Raw genomic sequence first — 19153 nt, forward strand, 5'->3', positions numbered from 1 at the left:
ACCGGAGTGTGTTTTCTCTGAAGAATTCTTGAGTCAACTAAGCACAGGCCTCAGCGAGAGGCTCGGATTCGCCATTCCCGTAAAGAATAATCTTTAATTCTCGGATTGACTTGCTTAACTCCATCATCTGCAGATATGCAGTTAAGAAGAAAAAGTGTATAACAAACACTATAATAAACATAATCAAGAAAAAGCATAACTCATACAAAAGTGTACTGCCATATATCTATCTCAAATCATAAAAATAGGGGCATTGTCACTGATGATTCAACACACAACTCCAGATCACATATTTGAGAAATCGCCTGAGTTCAATTACCAATTCTACTGCATATCACATAAAACTCTTATCCACCACTTCCATTGTTCACTTAGCAATTGGTGTTATCAACAAATTCACAGAATTAAAAAATAAATTCTGATAACAAGAAAATGAACCAGATCCAAATTGGGTTTACTAAAGCTATCCCATTTGTGAAATTTTTTCCAAAGCAAGCTAATTCAAACAATTGAACCAAACCAATCAACTATGAATTCCCTATATCTGTTCCACTCTATTCAGATATCTAATTCATAAGCTAAGCTAATTCAGAAGTCTCACCCCATCAATCAATCAATCAATCATCAACTATTCACAATTCCAAACTAGTTAGGACAGAAAACACAAATCCTTATATATTTTCACTCTGTTCGATTCCGATTTTTCTTCCGATACAAGATAAGAAAGGTAACATTTTTCAGTAAGAATCAATTAACTGCATCTCAAACCAAACTAGTTGAGCTCTGCTATATGAATCCTTTGTATCCATTCCACTCCATAGTCCATTCACATCACTAATCCACAACTAAGCCATTCAAAAGTATCAGCCTAAAAATCAATCAATCATGTCAAGTATGCATCAATTCCAAACTAGTTATCTGGCCCTTTTTCTTTTTCTTTTTTTTCAAAAATAAGAATAAACATCAACCTTTTCAGGTCACTAATTCACAAACTAAGCCAATTTAAAAATCTCAACCCAACAATCAGGCAATCATCAACTAGACCTCAATTCCAAACTAGTCTGAATCGAAGATGCAAATAACTATATATGAGATCATGAGAATGAGATGAGACTTACAAAACTTACAAAAGTAGTGAAGTTAACCGGTGAAGATGAGATGAGACTTGAGCTCGAATGTCGACTGGTCGTAACTCGACTCGCACACTGATATCCTAGAGTTGCAGTAGATTCTCGTCTTCTTCTTCTTGTTCTCGATGATATCTCCTAAGTCCTAAGCACCGCGAACGCCCACGGCCCACCCCTACCGCGAAGGCTGAACTGAAGCAGTAAGCAAACCCTAATGCTAATACCCTATGTCAAACTCGAATTCTCGATGAGTCTGAGAGTCTGAGTGTTGGGAGTTGGGTAATTGGGTTTGGGGCGCAGGCGCGCAGCTGGGCCTGGGTGTGGGCTGTGGCCCAAAATCAAATAAAATAGGTAATTCATAATTGGGTTTGGAGCTTTGGGGTTTGGCCTGTATAATATATTAGCAAATTTCGGTATTTCGGTATACCGAAATAATTCACTTATAAAACCGAAAACCGAACCGAAATACCGAAATTTACGTACCGAATTAGACCGAAATACCGAAAAAACCGAAACCAAAATACCAAATTAATTTGGTTCGGTTCGAAATTCGGTTTTTCGGTTTTTTTGCCCACCCCTAACTGCATGAGGCTAATCCCTGCCTCCCTATTTGCTTGAGTCTAATCCTTGCCTTCATAGCTGTATGAGGCTAATCTCATCCTCCCTATTTTCATGAGTCTAATCCTTGACTCCATACCTGTATGAGGCTAATCCCTACCTCGCTACCTAGATGAGGCTAATCCCTTCCTCCATCCTGCATGAGGCTAATACCTGCCTCCATATTTGCATGAGTCTAATCCCTACCTCCATCCTACATGAGGTTAATCCCTGCCTTCATCCTGCGTGAGGCTAATTCCTGTCCCCCTACCTACATGAGGCTAATCTCTGCCTCCCTATTTGCATGAGGCTAATTCCTACCTTTCTATTTGCATCAGGACTAAGAACTGTCCCTTTTTGCACAAATTTTGCTTTATTTCTAGCACTATCTATTTGCTCTTATGTCGGGCTAAACTTAGCCCTCCATTTTGTAAGACTGAGCCTTGTCTTGTTAACACCATATTATTGCATATCATGGACTGAAATATTGCCAATCTATTCAAAGGCGTCATAGTCTAAAAGCATCATCCTCATAGACAGAAAACACTATGCCATGGCCTGAGGATCTCTCGAACTTGCATATCATTATTCAAAGGCGTCATGGTTTGGAGGCACCATCTTCATGGCCCAAGAACATCATTTCATGGCCTAAGAATCCCTCACTAAGAAATTCATGGCCCAGGAAGACATGGTCCAAGGACATCATCCTTAACTCTCCAAAGACAACCTTCATGGTCCAAAGGAAATCTGCATCACGTTTAAATTTTCGCAAATACATGTTTGTAGAATCTTTTATCTATAGGTAACTAGTAAGCAACCGCTATCCTAGCAGGAGTGATCTTGCTCCAGTTCCTTCAAACTGTCCTAAGCCTTAACCGCTCACCATAGCCGCTTCTGCATCGCATGTCTGTTTTTGCAACAATTTCATCTACATATTCTGCAGATGAATCCAGAACCACACACGGCCTGATTCTTGTAAAACCAGGGATATGTAGGCAACCCAAAGACTAGAGTCCGGCCTCTGTCTTTCAAAACATCTCGCCCGATCAAAATTGACCATCATTTCTTTACCCGAAAATTCTTTCATCCTTTTCGGGTAAAGAGGGGCAGCTGCAACCTAATTTTTTCTACATATTTTTATAGACATATATACTTTCAAAATAGCATATATATGCAAATATAAGCATGCACATGGTTTTTATAAAAAAAATTTAATAATTTTAAAGGCTTTAAATTGATTTATTTCTTCCCCTTTTACTTATAAAATTTCCAATAATTATCCTTCAAATTATTGTTGTGGTAATTTAGCCATCTAAATCATATATTTATGCCAAAATATTGCCTAAATATATTTGTACATTTTTTTTATAATTGCATTTATATTTTTAAAGCCAATTTGCATATAATTGCAATATTATTAATGTACAATTACATTTTATATGCATAAAATAATCTTCTATATTTTTAAAATGTTAAATATCTATTTTAAATCATTTTAGTACACGAATTTATTTTTTATAAATCACGTATTATTTATTATAAATTATATAGGGTCAAATTGGTTATTTAAAACTTAGCCAAATTTTATTTCAATTTTAGCTTCAATTAAACCCAATACCCCAGCCCAATTTTGGATTACAATACCCGGCCTAGGCCCTAATTACACTTACCCGACCCAAAACCCATCAGATCCTGGCCATTGATCTAAAAGATCAACGACCCTCGTTCATTCTTTCCTTTTTTTTTAATTCTAAACGACTCCTAACCCTAACCATTTCTCTACACACCGCCGCCCTAAGATCCTCTCTGCTCTCAAAACACTCTCAACCTAACCCTAATCTTCAACCGCCGACCTCCCATCTCCGGCCATCTTCGGTGACCTCTCATCGTCTCTTAAGCCTCCAATGGCTCCTCTCATGCCATGCTTGCCTTCTCTAAGGTCTTCAAGGGCCCAGGCCATGCCGACTTGCATCTAGGGTTCGTCACCCACCTGTTCTTGGCTACTCCAGTGTGATTTCAAGCAAAATCATGTTGTATTTGCTACGATCCTTGGGTTTCTGGATAGGTTTCTTCGTATCTATATGGGTTCTTTCGAAACCCTAGTTTCTTTTTTATACCTCCTAGATTTGTATAGATCTAGGACGATTTGAGTTCATCTTGACCGTTCAATACTTGCCTCTCTCTCATCGAATCAATATTATTTTACTTTTGTGCTTGCTAGAGTTATGTGTCGAACTTTGGTTATCCTTGTCTTACTTTATTTATATGCTAAACACTGACTCATGACTCTCTATTTGATTGATTCTGAGTTTCCTGTTTCTTTGCTTGATTTGAAAACTTTCCTTTAGACCTTCGATTGTTCCTGTTTAAATCTGGCTTATTTGCTTATTCATGGGAACCTATGTTATTCTTCTTAAATCAGTATTATTTTGAGTCCTTGATTCACTGATTTGATATATGCTGATTCTCGATTATTTCCATATTTTGCAACCTCATTTAGTTTTCTTACCTTATTTGGTTAACCGTGTTATTTGCTGATTCTCTCATTCTAGCCTTATTTTCTACATGTTTTCAAACTACAATTACCCTGCTCTTTCATTAACACAACACACGAACACATTGGTTCAAAACTCTCTCTCTCATACTCAAAGCTTTCTATTCTCTTTTGTGTTACTTACTACTGTTCTAAGTTAGCCGGCTGCAAGCCAAGGAGAACTATTGGGTTCTCTTTCACTTTGTGTTTACTATCTCTTTACTAGTATGTTCTAATTTTAATTCAAGTCCCAAAACAATATGCTTCTCTTACTACTTCAATTTGTCATGTTTCTAATATGCTTCTATCTATGGTTTTGTTGTTCAACCTGCAACTAACATGTCTACTTCACTGCATGCTTTTAATATGCTTTTACTGTATGCTTCTGAATATACCCCCTTAGGATTAGCCTCCTCATGAATCCTTTTCTAGTATACCCCAATGTGACTATGTTTCTCTGATTTCTGGCATGCACCTTCCTGTGTAAAGTAGTTGGCTATCCTAAGTCTGTTTGATTCTGTAATAACTCTGAAGTTCATGCTGCACCTTAAAATCTCTTGAACCCCTTTCAAGGCTTTTCTGATTCTATACCCATGTCCATCTGTGCTTACTATGTGCCCTATACTTACCCCAAAACCCCCCATTACCCCTGAGTGAATGTGTGTACCTGTTTGATTCCATGTATTGAAGTACTGATGAACCTCTTCTGATTCTATATTTGGTTTGTTGATTGTTGATCACCTTACCCTTTTCAAAATTATCTTATTTAATAACTCCCTATATTGTTTTTTTACAAAACTATTTCAAGCAAATCTCTTTTAACATTGTTTTCCTACTGAAACCCTTTCAAACTATGTCAAGCAATATTACACTACTCCTAAGTCCCTAGGTTCTGCCCCCTCTAATGTGTGTACTGCCTTGGGATCCTTTTGAGATCCCTCTAAACTCTGGCACATTAAGGCTGGCCCTTCCACACTGCACTTACTCAATTTGGTTACAAAGTCTAGGTGTGAGCACTGCCCGGGATCTTTGAGATCCTTAGGGAACTCTGATGTACCTAGACAATGATATTGTCTATGAAATTGGCATTTGAGGCTATTGGAGGTTTGGGAAATCACTTGGGCCTGCTTAGGCTCCCTATAGTTGTCACGACCCGGATTTCCCATCCTCGGGAGTCGTGATGGCGCCTACTAATGTAAGCTAGGCAAGCCAATTCTTAACTGCTACTTCATTAACAAATTACTTCTTTTGACAATTATCAGTAATATCATGAAAACAACGGAATTAAATAAATATGCGGAAGACGTAAATTAAAGAAACTGAACAATAATGCGGAAATCAACATATGCCTCTACCCAAGAACTAGTGTCACATTACTCTCGAACTTCTAAGAGTATTAAATACAACCGTTTGAAAGAAAAATATAAACTGTTTGTCTCGGAAACATGAGATAACAGACTGAAATAAGAGATAGAGGAGACGTCGGGCTTGCGGACGCCTGCAAGGCTACCTCGGTGTCTCACTGGACTGAAGGCTGGCTCCCGCGCTACTGCTGCTGTCCAAGACTTAGATCTGTGCAAAAGAGCACAGAGTGTAGTATCAACACAACTGACCCCATGTGCTGGTAAGTGTCCAGCCTAACCTCGGCGAAGCAGTGACGAGGCTAAGACCAGACTCCAAATAAACCTGTGCAGTTCATATATATATACAGTGGGAAAAATATACAGGAATAACCAGTCAATACGGGTAGGGGAAACATGCTGCGGGGGTGAATATAGTTCCGAATAGAAAGACATCAAGTAAGGAAGGAAACAACATAACTAGAATATCAAAAAGGAAGCAGAAATCAACAATTTGCATGGCATCACCCTTCGTGCTTTTACTCTCGTTCTCACCAAAACAATACACGGCATCACCCTTCGTGCTTTACGCTCTTCCTCACCCAAACAACAATCACAAGGCAAATAGGGTAAGGAAATCTAATACCTCGAAATAATCAAATAACAGCAAGTAATAAAAGAAACAACATAACTCGGATATCAACAAGGAAATCAGAAATCAGAAAATGCACGGCATCACCCTTCGTGCTTTTACTCTCTTTCCTTACCATATAATCAATAAAATCGGCACGGAATGGTACATCGTGCGGCACAACATCACCCTTCGTACTTTAAACTCTTTCCTCACAATGTCATCAATAAATATTGGTACGGAATGGTACTTCGTACGACACGACATCACCCTTCGTGCTTTACACTCTTTTCTCACAATAGCAAACAATGCACGACATCACCCTTCGTGCTTTATCTCTCTTCCTCGCCCAAACAACAATCACAACCAAGGGGCAAGGGATTAAACAAATAATAATAATAGAAATCCCGGCAAGGGAATACAATTAAACAGCTAAGTCTCGGCAAGGGAGATATTCAACAAAAGCAACAAGCATCCCGGCAAGGGAACAATTCAATAACTCTTTCTCTTTCTTTCACTTCTTACTTTATAACTCACTTTACCACTTGAGCCAATGCTCCAAAGGGTTTCATTTATCTCATATACTTTCACAATTCGTATTACCACTCGAGCCAATGCTTCTCGAAGTTCAAAGATCACAATTTCTTTCACATGTTTTTTACAACATATAGAAATCATCATTTAGGCACGAAAGATACAACAAGATTAGAATGTCCGCAACATAAAGACTCACGGTCATGCTAGACACCAACGTATAGATACTCGTCATCATGCCTATACGTTGTACTCGACAGTTAGCACGTAGCAAATAAGACTCAACTCCTAATCCCTCAAGCTAAGGTTAGACCAAACACTTACCTCGAAGTTTTGAACACCACTCAAGCCTCAATTATAGCTTTACCCCCTTGATTCCACCACCAATCCACTCGAATCTAGTCACAAGTTACTTAATTACATCAATAAGTGCTAAATGAATCAACCCCAATGCATGCAAATGAGTTTTCCCAAAGTTTTACTCAAAAAGTCAAAAATCACCCCCGGGCCCACGTTGTCGAAACCCGGGTTCGGACCAAAACCCAATTACCCATTTCCCCACGAATCCAAATGTATAATTTGTTTTGAAATCGGACCTCAAATTGAGGTCCAAATCTCCAATTTTGGAAAACCTAGGTTCTACCCAAAACACCCAATTTCCCCCATGAAAATCTTTGATTTTAAGTTGAAACCATGTTAAAAGATGTTAATGATTGAAGAAAACTAGTTAAAAATGACGTACAATTTATTTGGAGAAGAAAGGTTGTTTGAAAAATCGCCTCTTATGTTTTGGGGTTTTGAAAAGTGAAAAATAACTGAAAATACCGTTTATTTGTACCCCTCTCAGACCCTCACCGTAGACCGCATAAAAAGGATCGCGACTGCGGAGCTCCACCGCAGACTGCATTAAATGGACTGTGGCCGCACATGCCTCCCTGAAGACCTGCAGTTCAGCACCCTATACGGACCGCACAAAGGCGACTGCGGCCGCACAGCCTCCACCGAGAACGCCCCGCACAAAGGCGACTGCGGCTGCGCTGGCCCCTCCGCGGTCGCACGCGATTTCTCGCGGACTGCACTAAAGGGTTCAGAGACCTGCAACTTCCTGAACCTGCAACTTTTACAAGGCAAAAACCATTCTGAAACACTCCCGAGCCCTCGGGGCTCCTAACCAAACACATGCACTAACTCAACAACATCATACGAACTTATCCGTGCGATCAAATCGCCAAACTAACCTCAAAAACAATGAATCAAACCTCAAAATCAAGAGTTTTTCCAAAAACTTCATCAAGTTCAAATTTAAGATTTCAAATCCGAAACACATCAATCGACGTCCGATTTTTAACCAGACTTTACAAAAACCTCTTAAATCACATATAAGACCTGTACCGAGCGCCGGAACCAAAATACGGGCCAGATACCAACACGTTCTAATCAATTTTCATTTCAATTTTTTGTGACAATTTCAGAAAAACAATTTTACTCGAACATTCATTTCTCGGGCTTGGGACCTCGAAATTCGATTCCGGGCATACGCCCAAGTCCCATATTTTCCTACGGACCCTCCGGGATCGACAAATCACGGGTCCGGGTACGTTTACCCAAAATATTGACCGAAGTCAAATTTATTCATTTTAACATCAAAACTTAGCATTTTTCACAAAATTTCATATTTAAGCTTTTCGGCTACGCTTCCGGAATACGCATGCAAATCGAAGCGACTCTAAATGAGGTTTTCAAGGCCTCGGAAGCACATAATGGGTAAGAAAATAGGTGATGACTCTTTGGGTCGTCACAATAATGTAACTTCTTCTTTTTATTTTATCTATTTATGTAATTCATTCATCTGGTTTGTAATAATTTGTAAACGAATATTAGGGTGATTAGTGAAAAAGTCTGGGTAGTTACATATTTGTGGGGTAATATGGGCAGAAACCATGCCTATAGGATTTGATATTTGCTATGTTTGCCTTACCATGTTAGAAATCATGCCTATAAGTTTCAAGTGGTTCCGATAATAGAAATCATGTCTATAGGTTTTAAAATCAACTTCACAAGTAGATACCATGTCTATAGAATGTGATCCAGTTCAACTTCTATTATTACGAGTAATTATATTTGTTTTCATTAAATATCATGCCTACAAGTTTCTAACATCAACTCTTAACAACTACATATCATGCTTATAGGGAACAACATAAAAAATTCTTCCTATAAATCTAAAATCAGTTTAGCTTAAATAAGTCAGTTCAATTCATGTTAGTTTACTTCGAAACTGGTCTAATAAGTGGTTTGTTTTCCTTAAATGATTTCTTTCGAGTACTGCCCTAATTTACTATTAGAAAGCATGCCTATAGGAATTTAAGAGCATGTTTTTAAAATCTTCCTACTGTTTTACTATCAAACGTAATTATCATGCTATTGGGATACCATTATTCAGCGTTTAGGAAAGCCTATAGGGCGAGTTTAAATTCCGCAACTCCGAAACTATATTTCTACTACTTGAAGTTGTTCAGATTTAGCAGGTCTAATCAGTAGGCAAGTTAAATAGGATCCTTCACATATTGGCCTAATTCAGTACTTTATAACCTCTGCTCACTTAGATGTCATGTTCTAGGATTTGTTTTCTTAAGTGTTTGAATGTTGTTTGAAGACATGCACTTATGTGATATGCTTGAGGAGGTAACTATGAGCCTCTAACTTGCTTTATATGCAGTCCTAAATTGTTCTTACCTGTCGCCTAGAATTTTCTCCTTTTAAGCACCTTAGGGATTGTCTAGAACTGCTCAGCTTTAGAGGTCCTAAAATACCTCCTAGACCACAAGGACGGGACGGGAAGTGCACGCGTAGGACATTGTCAAGGTTATTAGAATGCTTTAGGCTATGACCAAGGGGGGGGACTTAGGTAGAATGGGATATGATGACTACGCGCTAATATCACGTGTAGCCCCTCATTGGGGAGTGTTTACCGGGCATTGCGTGGGGTGATCATGTAGGCTAACCAACCTAGGACCCCTCTTCCCAAATCCACTTTGCTTAAAGACTTTACCTTTTTATGCACACAACTTGTTCAAATTCTGTGTCTTATTATTTGAGTCATATAATGCCCAATATGCTTTATTTATTTGTTTCAACTACTTATCTGTTAAAGGACTAACTCATAAATATAAGTTTGGCCGGGATCCACAGTTGTGGACCAAGAGGGGTGCCTAACACCTTCCCCTCAAGGTTATTTCGAGCCCTTACCTTAAATCTCTGGTAATGTAAACCAATCCAAGAGTTAATCGCTCTAGATGCTCTAACGCACCATAATTCATTAGGTGACGATTCTTCAAAATACCCAATTTCCAAAAAGAAATGAGTTATTACCCCTCATAAATGTCAAAAACCCGGACCTTTTCCTCCCCGTAAAAGGGGAGGGAGAAAAAGGGGGTGCACTAATTATTATTTGCTCAGTGGTCGAAGGCAGAAGAGGCCTAGGGTCTGAACTCCTTGGACCGGAAACAACAATGGGGGCTGAAAAGAGATAATCATCATTCTCTACCAGGTCCATCTCACCCCAAAGTGCCTGGGTGAGATTTAGAAAAACAACACAAACATAAAGTAACGCTAATTATATACATTTATTTCTTCAAAGAGATTTGGAGCTCAAAACAAAATGGTACGGCCATGAGATTTTTCAGATCAAACGATAAAAGAACTGTTATGAAGATTACAATATGATAGTAAGAGTAGCATGTAATTTTATCATAATAATTTCCTTTGATTAGAAATATCCAAACATGGATAACTGCAGAGTCTTTAACAATTCCCCCACCAAATAACACTATAAAAGTTTAATGGCACCCCCTGCTCCCCATCTCAATTTATTTGACAATTTTTCTGTCTTAAGATTCAAATTATAAGAACTTTAACTAACATTGTAAAATATATTTTGTTATCAAATTGGCATGCGAAGAATTGCACTTTATAGTACTTTTGCATAGATTTTGAACATGCAAACATTAAGTTTAATTCTTGAGTTAATCTATTTCTATATAGCTTCAAAGATTAGTGAAATTGAATATCGAAAAGCAAAAAGTATCACATAAATTGGAATAGAAGAGTAGAATATTTGCACCAAAATTAGCAGCTCCTCAAACTATTCAAAAATTAATGGAAACATCAAACCATTCACCATCAAAGAAACAAGAGATGAGAACTTCTCATATTTTCAATAAAAATGCCCCTAAACACTAGGATAGTCTGCCAACACCAAGACACTATAAAGGGTACTTAACAGCCAAACAATAATGGATGGAATGAAGCAAATTGGTCTTCAAAACATAGCGAGGAAGTTACTTACCAGTATTATGTGTTAAAACAATAGTATTTTCCAATGAAGGAAAATATGCATGTTTAGTGGAAGAATATTAATATTACATGGGTGTGGCACAATTGCACGAACATCGTCTTTCCCTCCATTCTAATTCTAAGATTAAAACAATTGCTGTCCAAGCAGACACGTATCACGTCTTATAAGATCCCCACCTCAACTCTATCTTCCTCAATTGCTGTTCAACACATTTTGTTATGAGGAGCTGTAGCGGAGTCACAATGTACGCGTGCACAAAATGCATGGCAGTTAGATGACGACTCTATTAAGTTAATTTGTTAGGAGTAGTTATTCAGTCAGTTAATTAGCTAGCTAATGCTTCTTGTATAAATACAAGTTCTTAAGTAATAGTAAGAGATAGACAATTATCATTTCTCTCCCAAATATTCTCTCTCTAAACTGCTGCAGAAGTTTCCTCCATTGGAGAGCTTGATAATTTCTCAGATATTAATCACTTTTATCATGGTATCAGAGCATCCGATACAGGCGACGGACGCGAATTGACTGCTTCTTTCTCCTACTGCTCCGGTTTTTAATTTCTTTTAATTTTGCGTGAATTGTCCTGAACAACAATGGCGGATTTGACGATTCCATACAGTCATCCACTCTATCTAGGTCCATCAGATACTCCCACGCTGTATTGATTCCGGTGAAGCTTACCGGATCTAAAAATTACGGGCTTTGGAGTAGGTCGATGAAGATAACTCTTTTGGGGAAGAGAAAGTTAGGGTTTGTGACCGGTGATTGCAAAAAGGAGTCATGTGAGGATGATTTACATGAGCAGTGGGAGACCTGCAATGCTATTGTCCTCTCATGGCTCATGAATACGATTTCAACAGAGCTTCTCAATGGTATTGAGTATGCATCGAACGCTCATCTCGTTTGGGAGGATCTCAAGGAGCGATTTGACAAAATCAATCGAATTAGGAATTTTCAGTTGCACAGGGCCATTTTGACTCTTTCTCAAGGTACTAGTTCTATTTCAGTCGACTTCACGCGACTGAAGACACTTTGGGTTGAATATGATGCTATGGTTCCATCTCCAAATTGTGGATGTGCTAAGTCCAAAGACTATGTTGATCACTTGCATCAACAGAAGTTACTGCAATTTCTCAGTGGTTTAAATGATTCTTATTATCAAGCCAGAAGACAAATTCTTTTGAAGACTAATGTTCCATCGATCAATCAAGCATATGCCATGATCATTGAGGATGAAACTCATAACTCACCAAATCTATCTGGTGTGAGTGAGAAGAATGATCCACTAGCCATGCAGGTCAATCGAGGTCAAGGTTACAAAAGCAAGAAACCCTTCATGAAATGTGATCACTTTGGGATGAAAGGACATCTTAAGGAAAATTGCTACAAAATAATTGGGTATCCTGATGATTTTAAGAATAAGAAAAGGCAGGGTCATGGTGCTTCTGGAGGACAATTTGGCTATGGCACTTCACAGCCTTTGACTGCCTCTAATAATGTGTCTTGGAGTGTTGACATTCAGCCTCAAGGTCAAGCCAGTACTGGTACTGAAGGGAGGTCTTCATCTTGAGGGGCAGGACATTACTTTACAGATGATCAATACAAGCAAATTCTGAATTTGCTGAACAAGGATCCTAGTGAAAGTCAAGCAAACTTGGCAGGTATTGTTACTTGCTTCATGTTAAAATTACCTAAAACTGAGTGGATTGTGGACACTGGTGCTTCTCATCACATAGAATCCAATAGATCCTTTCTTAATGATGGTCCTAGTGTAGAGACATCACATAGAGATATAGTATACCTACCAAATGGTGACAAGGTTGATATTTCCTGCACTGGTCATGCTCCTGTATTTGAAAATGAAGATGTTAAAAATGTGCTCCTTGTCCCTGACTTCAAGTTTAACCTCCTATCAGTCTCAAAACTGACAAGAGAACTATCCCGCTATGCCACATTTTTTCCTGACTTTTACGTGTTTCAGGATCACTACAATGGTAGGATGAAGGGGATTGTAGAGAAAGAGGAGGCTTGTACATTTTTAAAGGAAAGCGTGGCAGAAATAAAGACAAGGAACATAGAGTAGCAGCTGCTGTTTGTAAAGAGGATTGCAAACTATAGCACATGAGGTTTGGACATCCTTCTTCTCTAGCTATGCAACACATTGATGTAGTAAAAAAATTATATTGATGCTTCTACATTGAATAATTGTCCTGTTTGTCCTTTAGCAAAGGAGACTAGATTGTTCTTTCCTACTAGTATTTCAAGAGCTAAGTCACCCTTCTTTCTTGTTCATATGGATCTTTGGGGACCTTATAGAACTGCTACTTTTGATAACAAATTCTATTTTTTGACTGTTGTAGATGATTATAGTCGATATACATGGATTTATCTCTTACAACTTAAATCTGAATCTATAGTAGCTATCAAAAACATTCCGTCCATGGTAAAGATCCACTGTGGTGTCATGGTCAAGATTTTGAGGTCAGATAATGGAATCGAATTTTTTAATTCACAGTGTGTAACACTCTTCTTCAGGACCTAGGGATAATTCATCAGAATAGTTGCAGTTACACACCACAACAGAATGGCATTGTTGAGAGAAAGCACATGCATATTTTAGATATAGTAAGAGCGTTGAGATTCCAGTCTCATATGCCTATTAGATATTGGGGTTTTTATGTTAATACAGCAGTATACTTATTCAATAGACTACCATCTTCAGCTATTAAGGGTAAAAGTCCCTTTGAGATGTTACATAAACACTTGCTATCCTTATCTCATCTGAAGGTAATAGGTTGCTTATGCATGCACCTGTGGTTCCTAAAGGGGATAAGTTTGCAGAAAGAGTAAAGGCAGCTGTCCTCATAGGATATTCTGAAACACAGAAGGGATACATCTTAATGGAATTGTCCTCTAAACAAATCTTTGTCAGCAGAGATGTGGTATTTAAGGAGACAGAGTTCCCTTTGCCAAGACACAAGGTGCACTTCAGACTTTAGCTGATGATATGAAGCAGCAATCCAATGATTCTCCATTATCATTTACTTGTGCTCCTCAGCCAGTACACAGGGATAGTAATCCACAAATGCAAATCAAGGTATTGAATAGTTGTTACCTGCATCTGAGCCAAGTTCTGAGACCAATCAAGAAGCTCAACCAGGGGAAGAATTGGAAGATATTGATGGAGCCTCTCAAAATATCCCGAACTTGAGATTAGAAAATCTGGAAGGGAGTCTAAACAACCTATATGGATGAGGGACTATGTGACAACCAGTAAAACAACTAGCCAGTACCCATTATCAAACACTTTGTCTTATAACAGGACATCTCCAAGTTATTATAGCTATCTTGCAAAGTTCTCTACATTAGTGAAACCTCAGAGTTTCAAATACGCAATAAAGGATGAGAGGTGCATAGAAGCCATGAAACAGGAGGTTAATGCTCTTGAAGATAATCACACATGGAAGATTGTAGACCTGCCAAAAGGGAAGAATGTTGTGGGATCTAAATGAGTATACAAGATTAAATATCAGGTGAATGATGAAGTTGAAAGGTTTAAGGTAAGGTTGGTTGCTAAGGAATACAGTTAGCAAAAAGGACTCGACTATCATGACACTTTCTCGCATGTGGCAAAGATGGTGACTGTCAGATCCACCATTGCTTTAGCAGTATCAAAGGGCTGTACATTGTACCAAATGGACGTCTACAATACCTTTTTACAAGGTGATCTTTGCGAAGATGTATACATGGAGCTACATGAAGGTTTTAGAAGACAGGGGAGCATAAAGTTTGCAAGCTGCTCAACTCTTTATATGGACTCAAACAAGCATCGAGGCAATGTAATATTAAATTGACTAATGCATTATTGGAAGCTGGTTTTGTTCATAGTAACCATGACTATTCTCTATTTACATTGAGAAGACATGAATGGATAGTGATTATACTTGTATATGTTGATGATCTACTCATCACTGGTAGTAATGAAGAGCTGATTACTGAAGCTAAAGGTGTGTTACATCGGAAGTTCAAGTTGAAAGACTTGGGTGAACTCAAATACTTCTTAGGGATTGAGGTATTACGGTCCAAAGCTGGAATTATTCTGAACCAAAAGAAGTACATTCTTGAACTGATATCAAATATGGGGCTGAGTAGGTCTCGAACTGCTATTACTCCCTTGGAACCAAATCTAAGGTTAACTACAGTGGAATATGATTATGCTACTGGGGCTACATGGGATGAATTACTACAGGATGTTGGGAAGCTAATGTATGTCACAGTCACCAGACCTGATCTATGTTATATAGTACAAACGCTAAGCCAATTTATGCAGAAACCTAAGAAGTCTCACTGGGAATCAGCAATTAGAGTAATCCGATACTTAAAGAATACACCGGGTCAAGGCGATTGGCTGAGAGCTGATTCTACTCAAGAGTTAACTTGTTGGTATGACTCCGATTGGGCGGCTTGCCCAAATACCAAGAGATCTGTAACAGGGTATGTGATCAAATTTGGAGAATCTCTGATTTCATGGAAAAAAAACAACAAACTGTATCAAGAAGTTCCGTTGAAGCTGAGTACCGGAGCATGGCCTCAGTTGTGGCAGAAGTTACATGGCTTCTTGGTTTGTTCAGAGAACTGGGTGTGGACATCAGGAGACCCGTGGCAATCTTGAGTGATAGTAAAGCTGTGATGCAAATAACTGCCAATCCCATATTTCACGAGCGTACGAAACACATTGAAATCGATTCTCACTTCATTAGAGACAAGATTAAATCTGGCATGGTGAAGACTTCATATGTTCATACAAAGGATCAGTCGGCAGACTTGCTGACCAAAGGCTTAGGACAGGTTCAACATGCTCATCTGTTAGGCAAGTTGGGTGTACTTAACATTATGCACCCAACTTGGGGGAAGTGTTATGAGGAGCTGTAGTGGAGTCACAATGTACACGTGCACAAGATGCATGACAGTTAGATGACCGCTGTATTAAGTTAATCTGTTAGGAGTAGTTATTCAGCCAGTTAATTAGCTAGCTAATGCTTCTTGTATAAATACAAGTTCTTCAGTAATAAGAGATAGACAATTATCATTTCTCTCCCAAATATTCTCTCTCTAAACTGCTGCAGAAGTTTCCTCCATTGGAGAGCTTGATATTTCTCAGATATTAATCACTTTTATCACATTTCGAGGAGAACCAGCCAGTTCCAATCAAAAATAATAAAATTATGACAGCTTAGTGCAAATATTATATCACAAACATTAACAACATAAAAATAAAGACAAGAAATCCTCATAATCATTTTCAGTCATACAATGCCATTATCTTTGTTACATTCGACAACATTATAAAAGCAGTATTTAACAATAACTAATAATTCTAAATTCCACACTAATTAAACAAAATATGCATACATTGTGGAGTTGGCACATAATGAGTGAATACTTAGTCCTACTACCTAAGAAAAGAAAATTGGAGGGAGGAGAAACAACCCTCAATAGAGAGAAAAGAAATTGATGAAGAAAGGATGACACTTGATGAAATTTGAATAATATATTTCATCCCGACTTATCTTATTTGCAAGCTTCAACCATCAAACGTTACGGTCGGTGGTATATAATTCCATTCTCAATCAAAGGTCTCGAGTTTGAGTCACGAAATTAGTATTGCCATTGGCAGGGAGCGGTTTACCCCCTAAAGTGGAATTTTCCGACATGAATCTAATTAGTCGAGCCCAAAGTGAGTACCAAATAGGAGACGAAACCCCCCCCCCCCCCCCCCCCCAAAAAAAAAAAAAAAAAAACATAGCTCAACTATTGCTTATGAGAATGGACGGCAAAATTGTTAATGGATCCTTTCAAATTTTTATTGCCGTCTAAACTTCTTTACACATAAGGCAACATTTATCATTATATAAAACGGTATTTTAATAAAGGGAATTTTTCATAAAGCACCATCTTTTTGGTCTAATTAGTCATTTATAGATACCTTTTGCTAATTACGTGTTATAGATACCTTTTATGTTTTTATACAATGTATTTCATGTATTTAAGCTGTTGTATTCATTAATACAACAAAAAATATAGGCGTAAAATCTGGAATTCCAGCTAAGTTTGACATGTATTTAGCTGTATTCAAGCGACATTAATATTAAATACAGTAACGTATTAACGCTAAAAACGGAAGGAAATAAAATCACATGATATTCTCCTAATTTAACTCAATGAACTAAAACGATCCCTCATTAATCTGTATTTGAAAGATACATAATAAAGATTATAGCTGAATAAAGAGAAATACATATGAATAATACAGTTGAATACAACAAAATACACCTTAATTCATCTGAATAAAACACTTGAATACAACAAAAATACAACTAAATAAACTCTTGAATGCAACAAAATACAACTAACTTCTGTTGAATAAAATAGATGAATATAACTAACTACAACTGAATACAGTTGTATAAAATACTTGAATACAATTAACTACTGCTGAATAAAATAGTTAAATACAACTGATTAAACCTGAATACAAGTGAATACAGCTGAAGAATACATTCGAATACAACTGAATACAAATAGGCGATTTGGGCGATCTAGAGAGAGAAACAGCCCTATGGCTTCGCCGGCCGGTGGCCAGCCATTAATTCCGGCTTGTCAGCCCCCTAACACATCTACAAAAACTCCAGCCTTGGAAGTTCTGGTGCAAGAAATCACAGCCGCTGCTACTCGGCTTCGTATCCTCATTCCTATTTGAGGCCCAGGCTCTCAGAGGTGGTTCAAAATGCTTACTAGCCACATCAGGCGGTAATGCATCATCCTCTCCGGGGAGAACAACTAGGCCTTGTTCTCTAAGAGAAGAAGGCTCATTGTAGCAGGTACTCCAGAGGGAATCCACAAGTTGCCGCTCTTCTTTAGCAGCACCAAGATCTTCAGGTGACATAGCGGAAATCCCCTTAATTCGCTCCTGGAGTATTTGCTTGAGTTTTTCATCATCTTCACTTGACAAGCCATCTGCACGTTGGTGACGCGGAGCAGAAAATTAAGAATTTGGGTGGGAGAAGAGTTAAGAAACTAGGGTTTGTGGGAGAAGAGAATCTGGTTATATGCAAACAGAGAGAGATTGTATTGGGGTTTGCAGATACGCGGTAATTATGTGAGAGAAAATACTAAAAAGGAGAGAGAAAAATAATATTTAGCATATATGGTGCCTTAATTGTAGGATGTAACTATATTTAGATTTTTTGCTATAAATGATAAAGGTATTTATAGGATGTAATATTTTAAAATGGTATTTATTTAAAATAAATAGGGTACTAAGGTTTTCTATAGGGTGTAAAAATTCCTTTAATAAATTCAAATTATATACAAGCCTCATACTGCGAAAACAACTAAAGTAAATTCCGGTAACGTAAATTTTCGTTCCTTTACATGTAGAAGGGTAGTGCACTAGTAATAGAAATTATAACTGGAAATGAAATAAGAAATACCTTGTATAATTTTATTAAAATATTCGGGAACATATTCAAATATCCAAGAAGATAAGTGTCATTAGTACATATCTGTTTTTCCCTTGACATGTCAAGATGAAATAACTTGGATTCCAAATTGACAAATGATTCTTTTTCCACATAATTAAGTCTTTCCCACACTCATTAATTATATGTGAAAAATTAATCATTTGTCTATAATAATCCCAAGATCTATGCAAGGTAAATTATTAAAGATTTTGCAAATTTTCATTTAGTAATTTTCAGTTTACCAAAAAAGAATGAAAGTTTTTTCTATAAACAAATACTCTTACCAATTAAGTACTAAAGTTGAGCATTTTAAGTTTAGTATCAAGACATTCACACAAGAAGGCCAAAAATGCAAGAAGTGAGGTTGAACAATTGTGACAAGGCTATGCCAGTAATTGGCATGGGAACTGCTTCGTCATTTCCGCCGGCGGAGTCGGCGGAGACAGTGAAATCTACCCTATTGGAAGCCATTAAAGCCGGCTACCGCCACTTCGACACGGCATTTATTTAT

At 37.8% G+C, this 19153-nt stretch overlaps 1 protein-coding gene across 3 annotated transcripts; it reads left to right on the forward strand.

Annotated features, from left to right (window-relative positions):
• Nucleotides 1–11318: 11318 nt before the first annotated feature.
• On the forward strand, nt 11319–16221 carry LOC142170779 (uncharacterized). Of its 3 annotated transcripts, none has more exons than XM_075233419.1 (3): nt 11319–12780; nt 13101–13245; nt 13655–16221. In XM_075233419.1, the coding sequence occupies exon 1, from the start codon at nt 11835–11837 to the stop codon at nt 12687–12689; it is 855 nt and encodes a 284-aa protein (XP_075089520.1). In that variant the 5' UTR covers nt 11319–11834; the 3' UTR covers nt 12690–12780; nt 13101–13245; nt 13655–16221. The 3 variants fall into 3 exon arrangements, with proteins under 3 accessions (XP_075089520.1, XP_075089521.1, XP_075089519.1); XM_075233420.1 differs by having other exon boundaries at nt 13907–16221; XM_075233418.1 differs by having other exon boundaries at nt 13101–16221.
• The last annotated feature ends 2932 nt before the right edge of the window (nt 16222–19153 follow it).

This window comes from Nicotiana tabacum, chromosome 16, assembly GCF_000715075.1.
Source record: "Nicotiana tabacum cultivar K326 chromosome 16, ASM71507v2, whole genome shotgun sequence".
NCBI classification, from domain to species: domain Eukaryota; kingdom Viridiplantae; phylum Streptophyta; class Magnoliopsida; order Solanales; family Solanaceae; genus Nicotiana; species Nicotiana tabacum.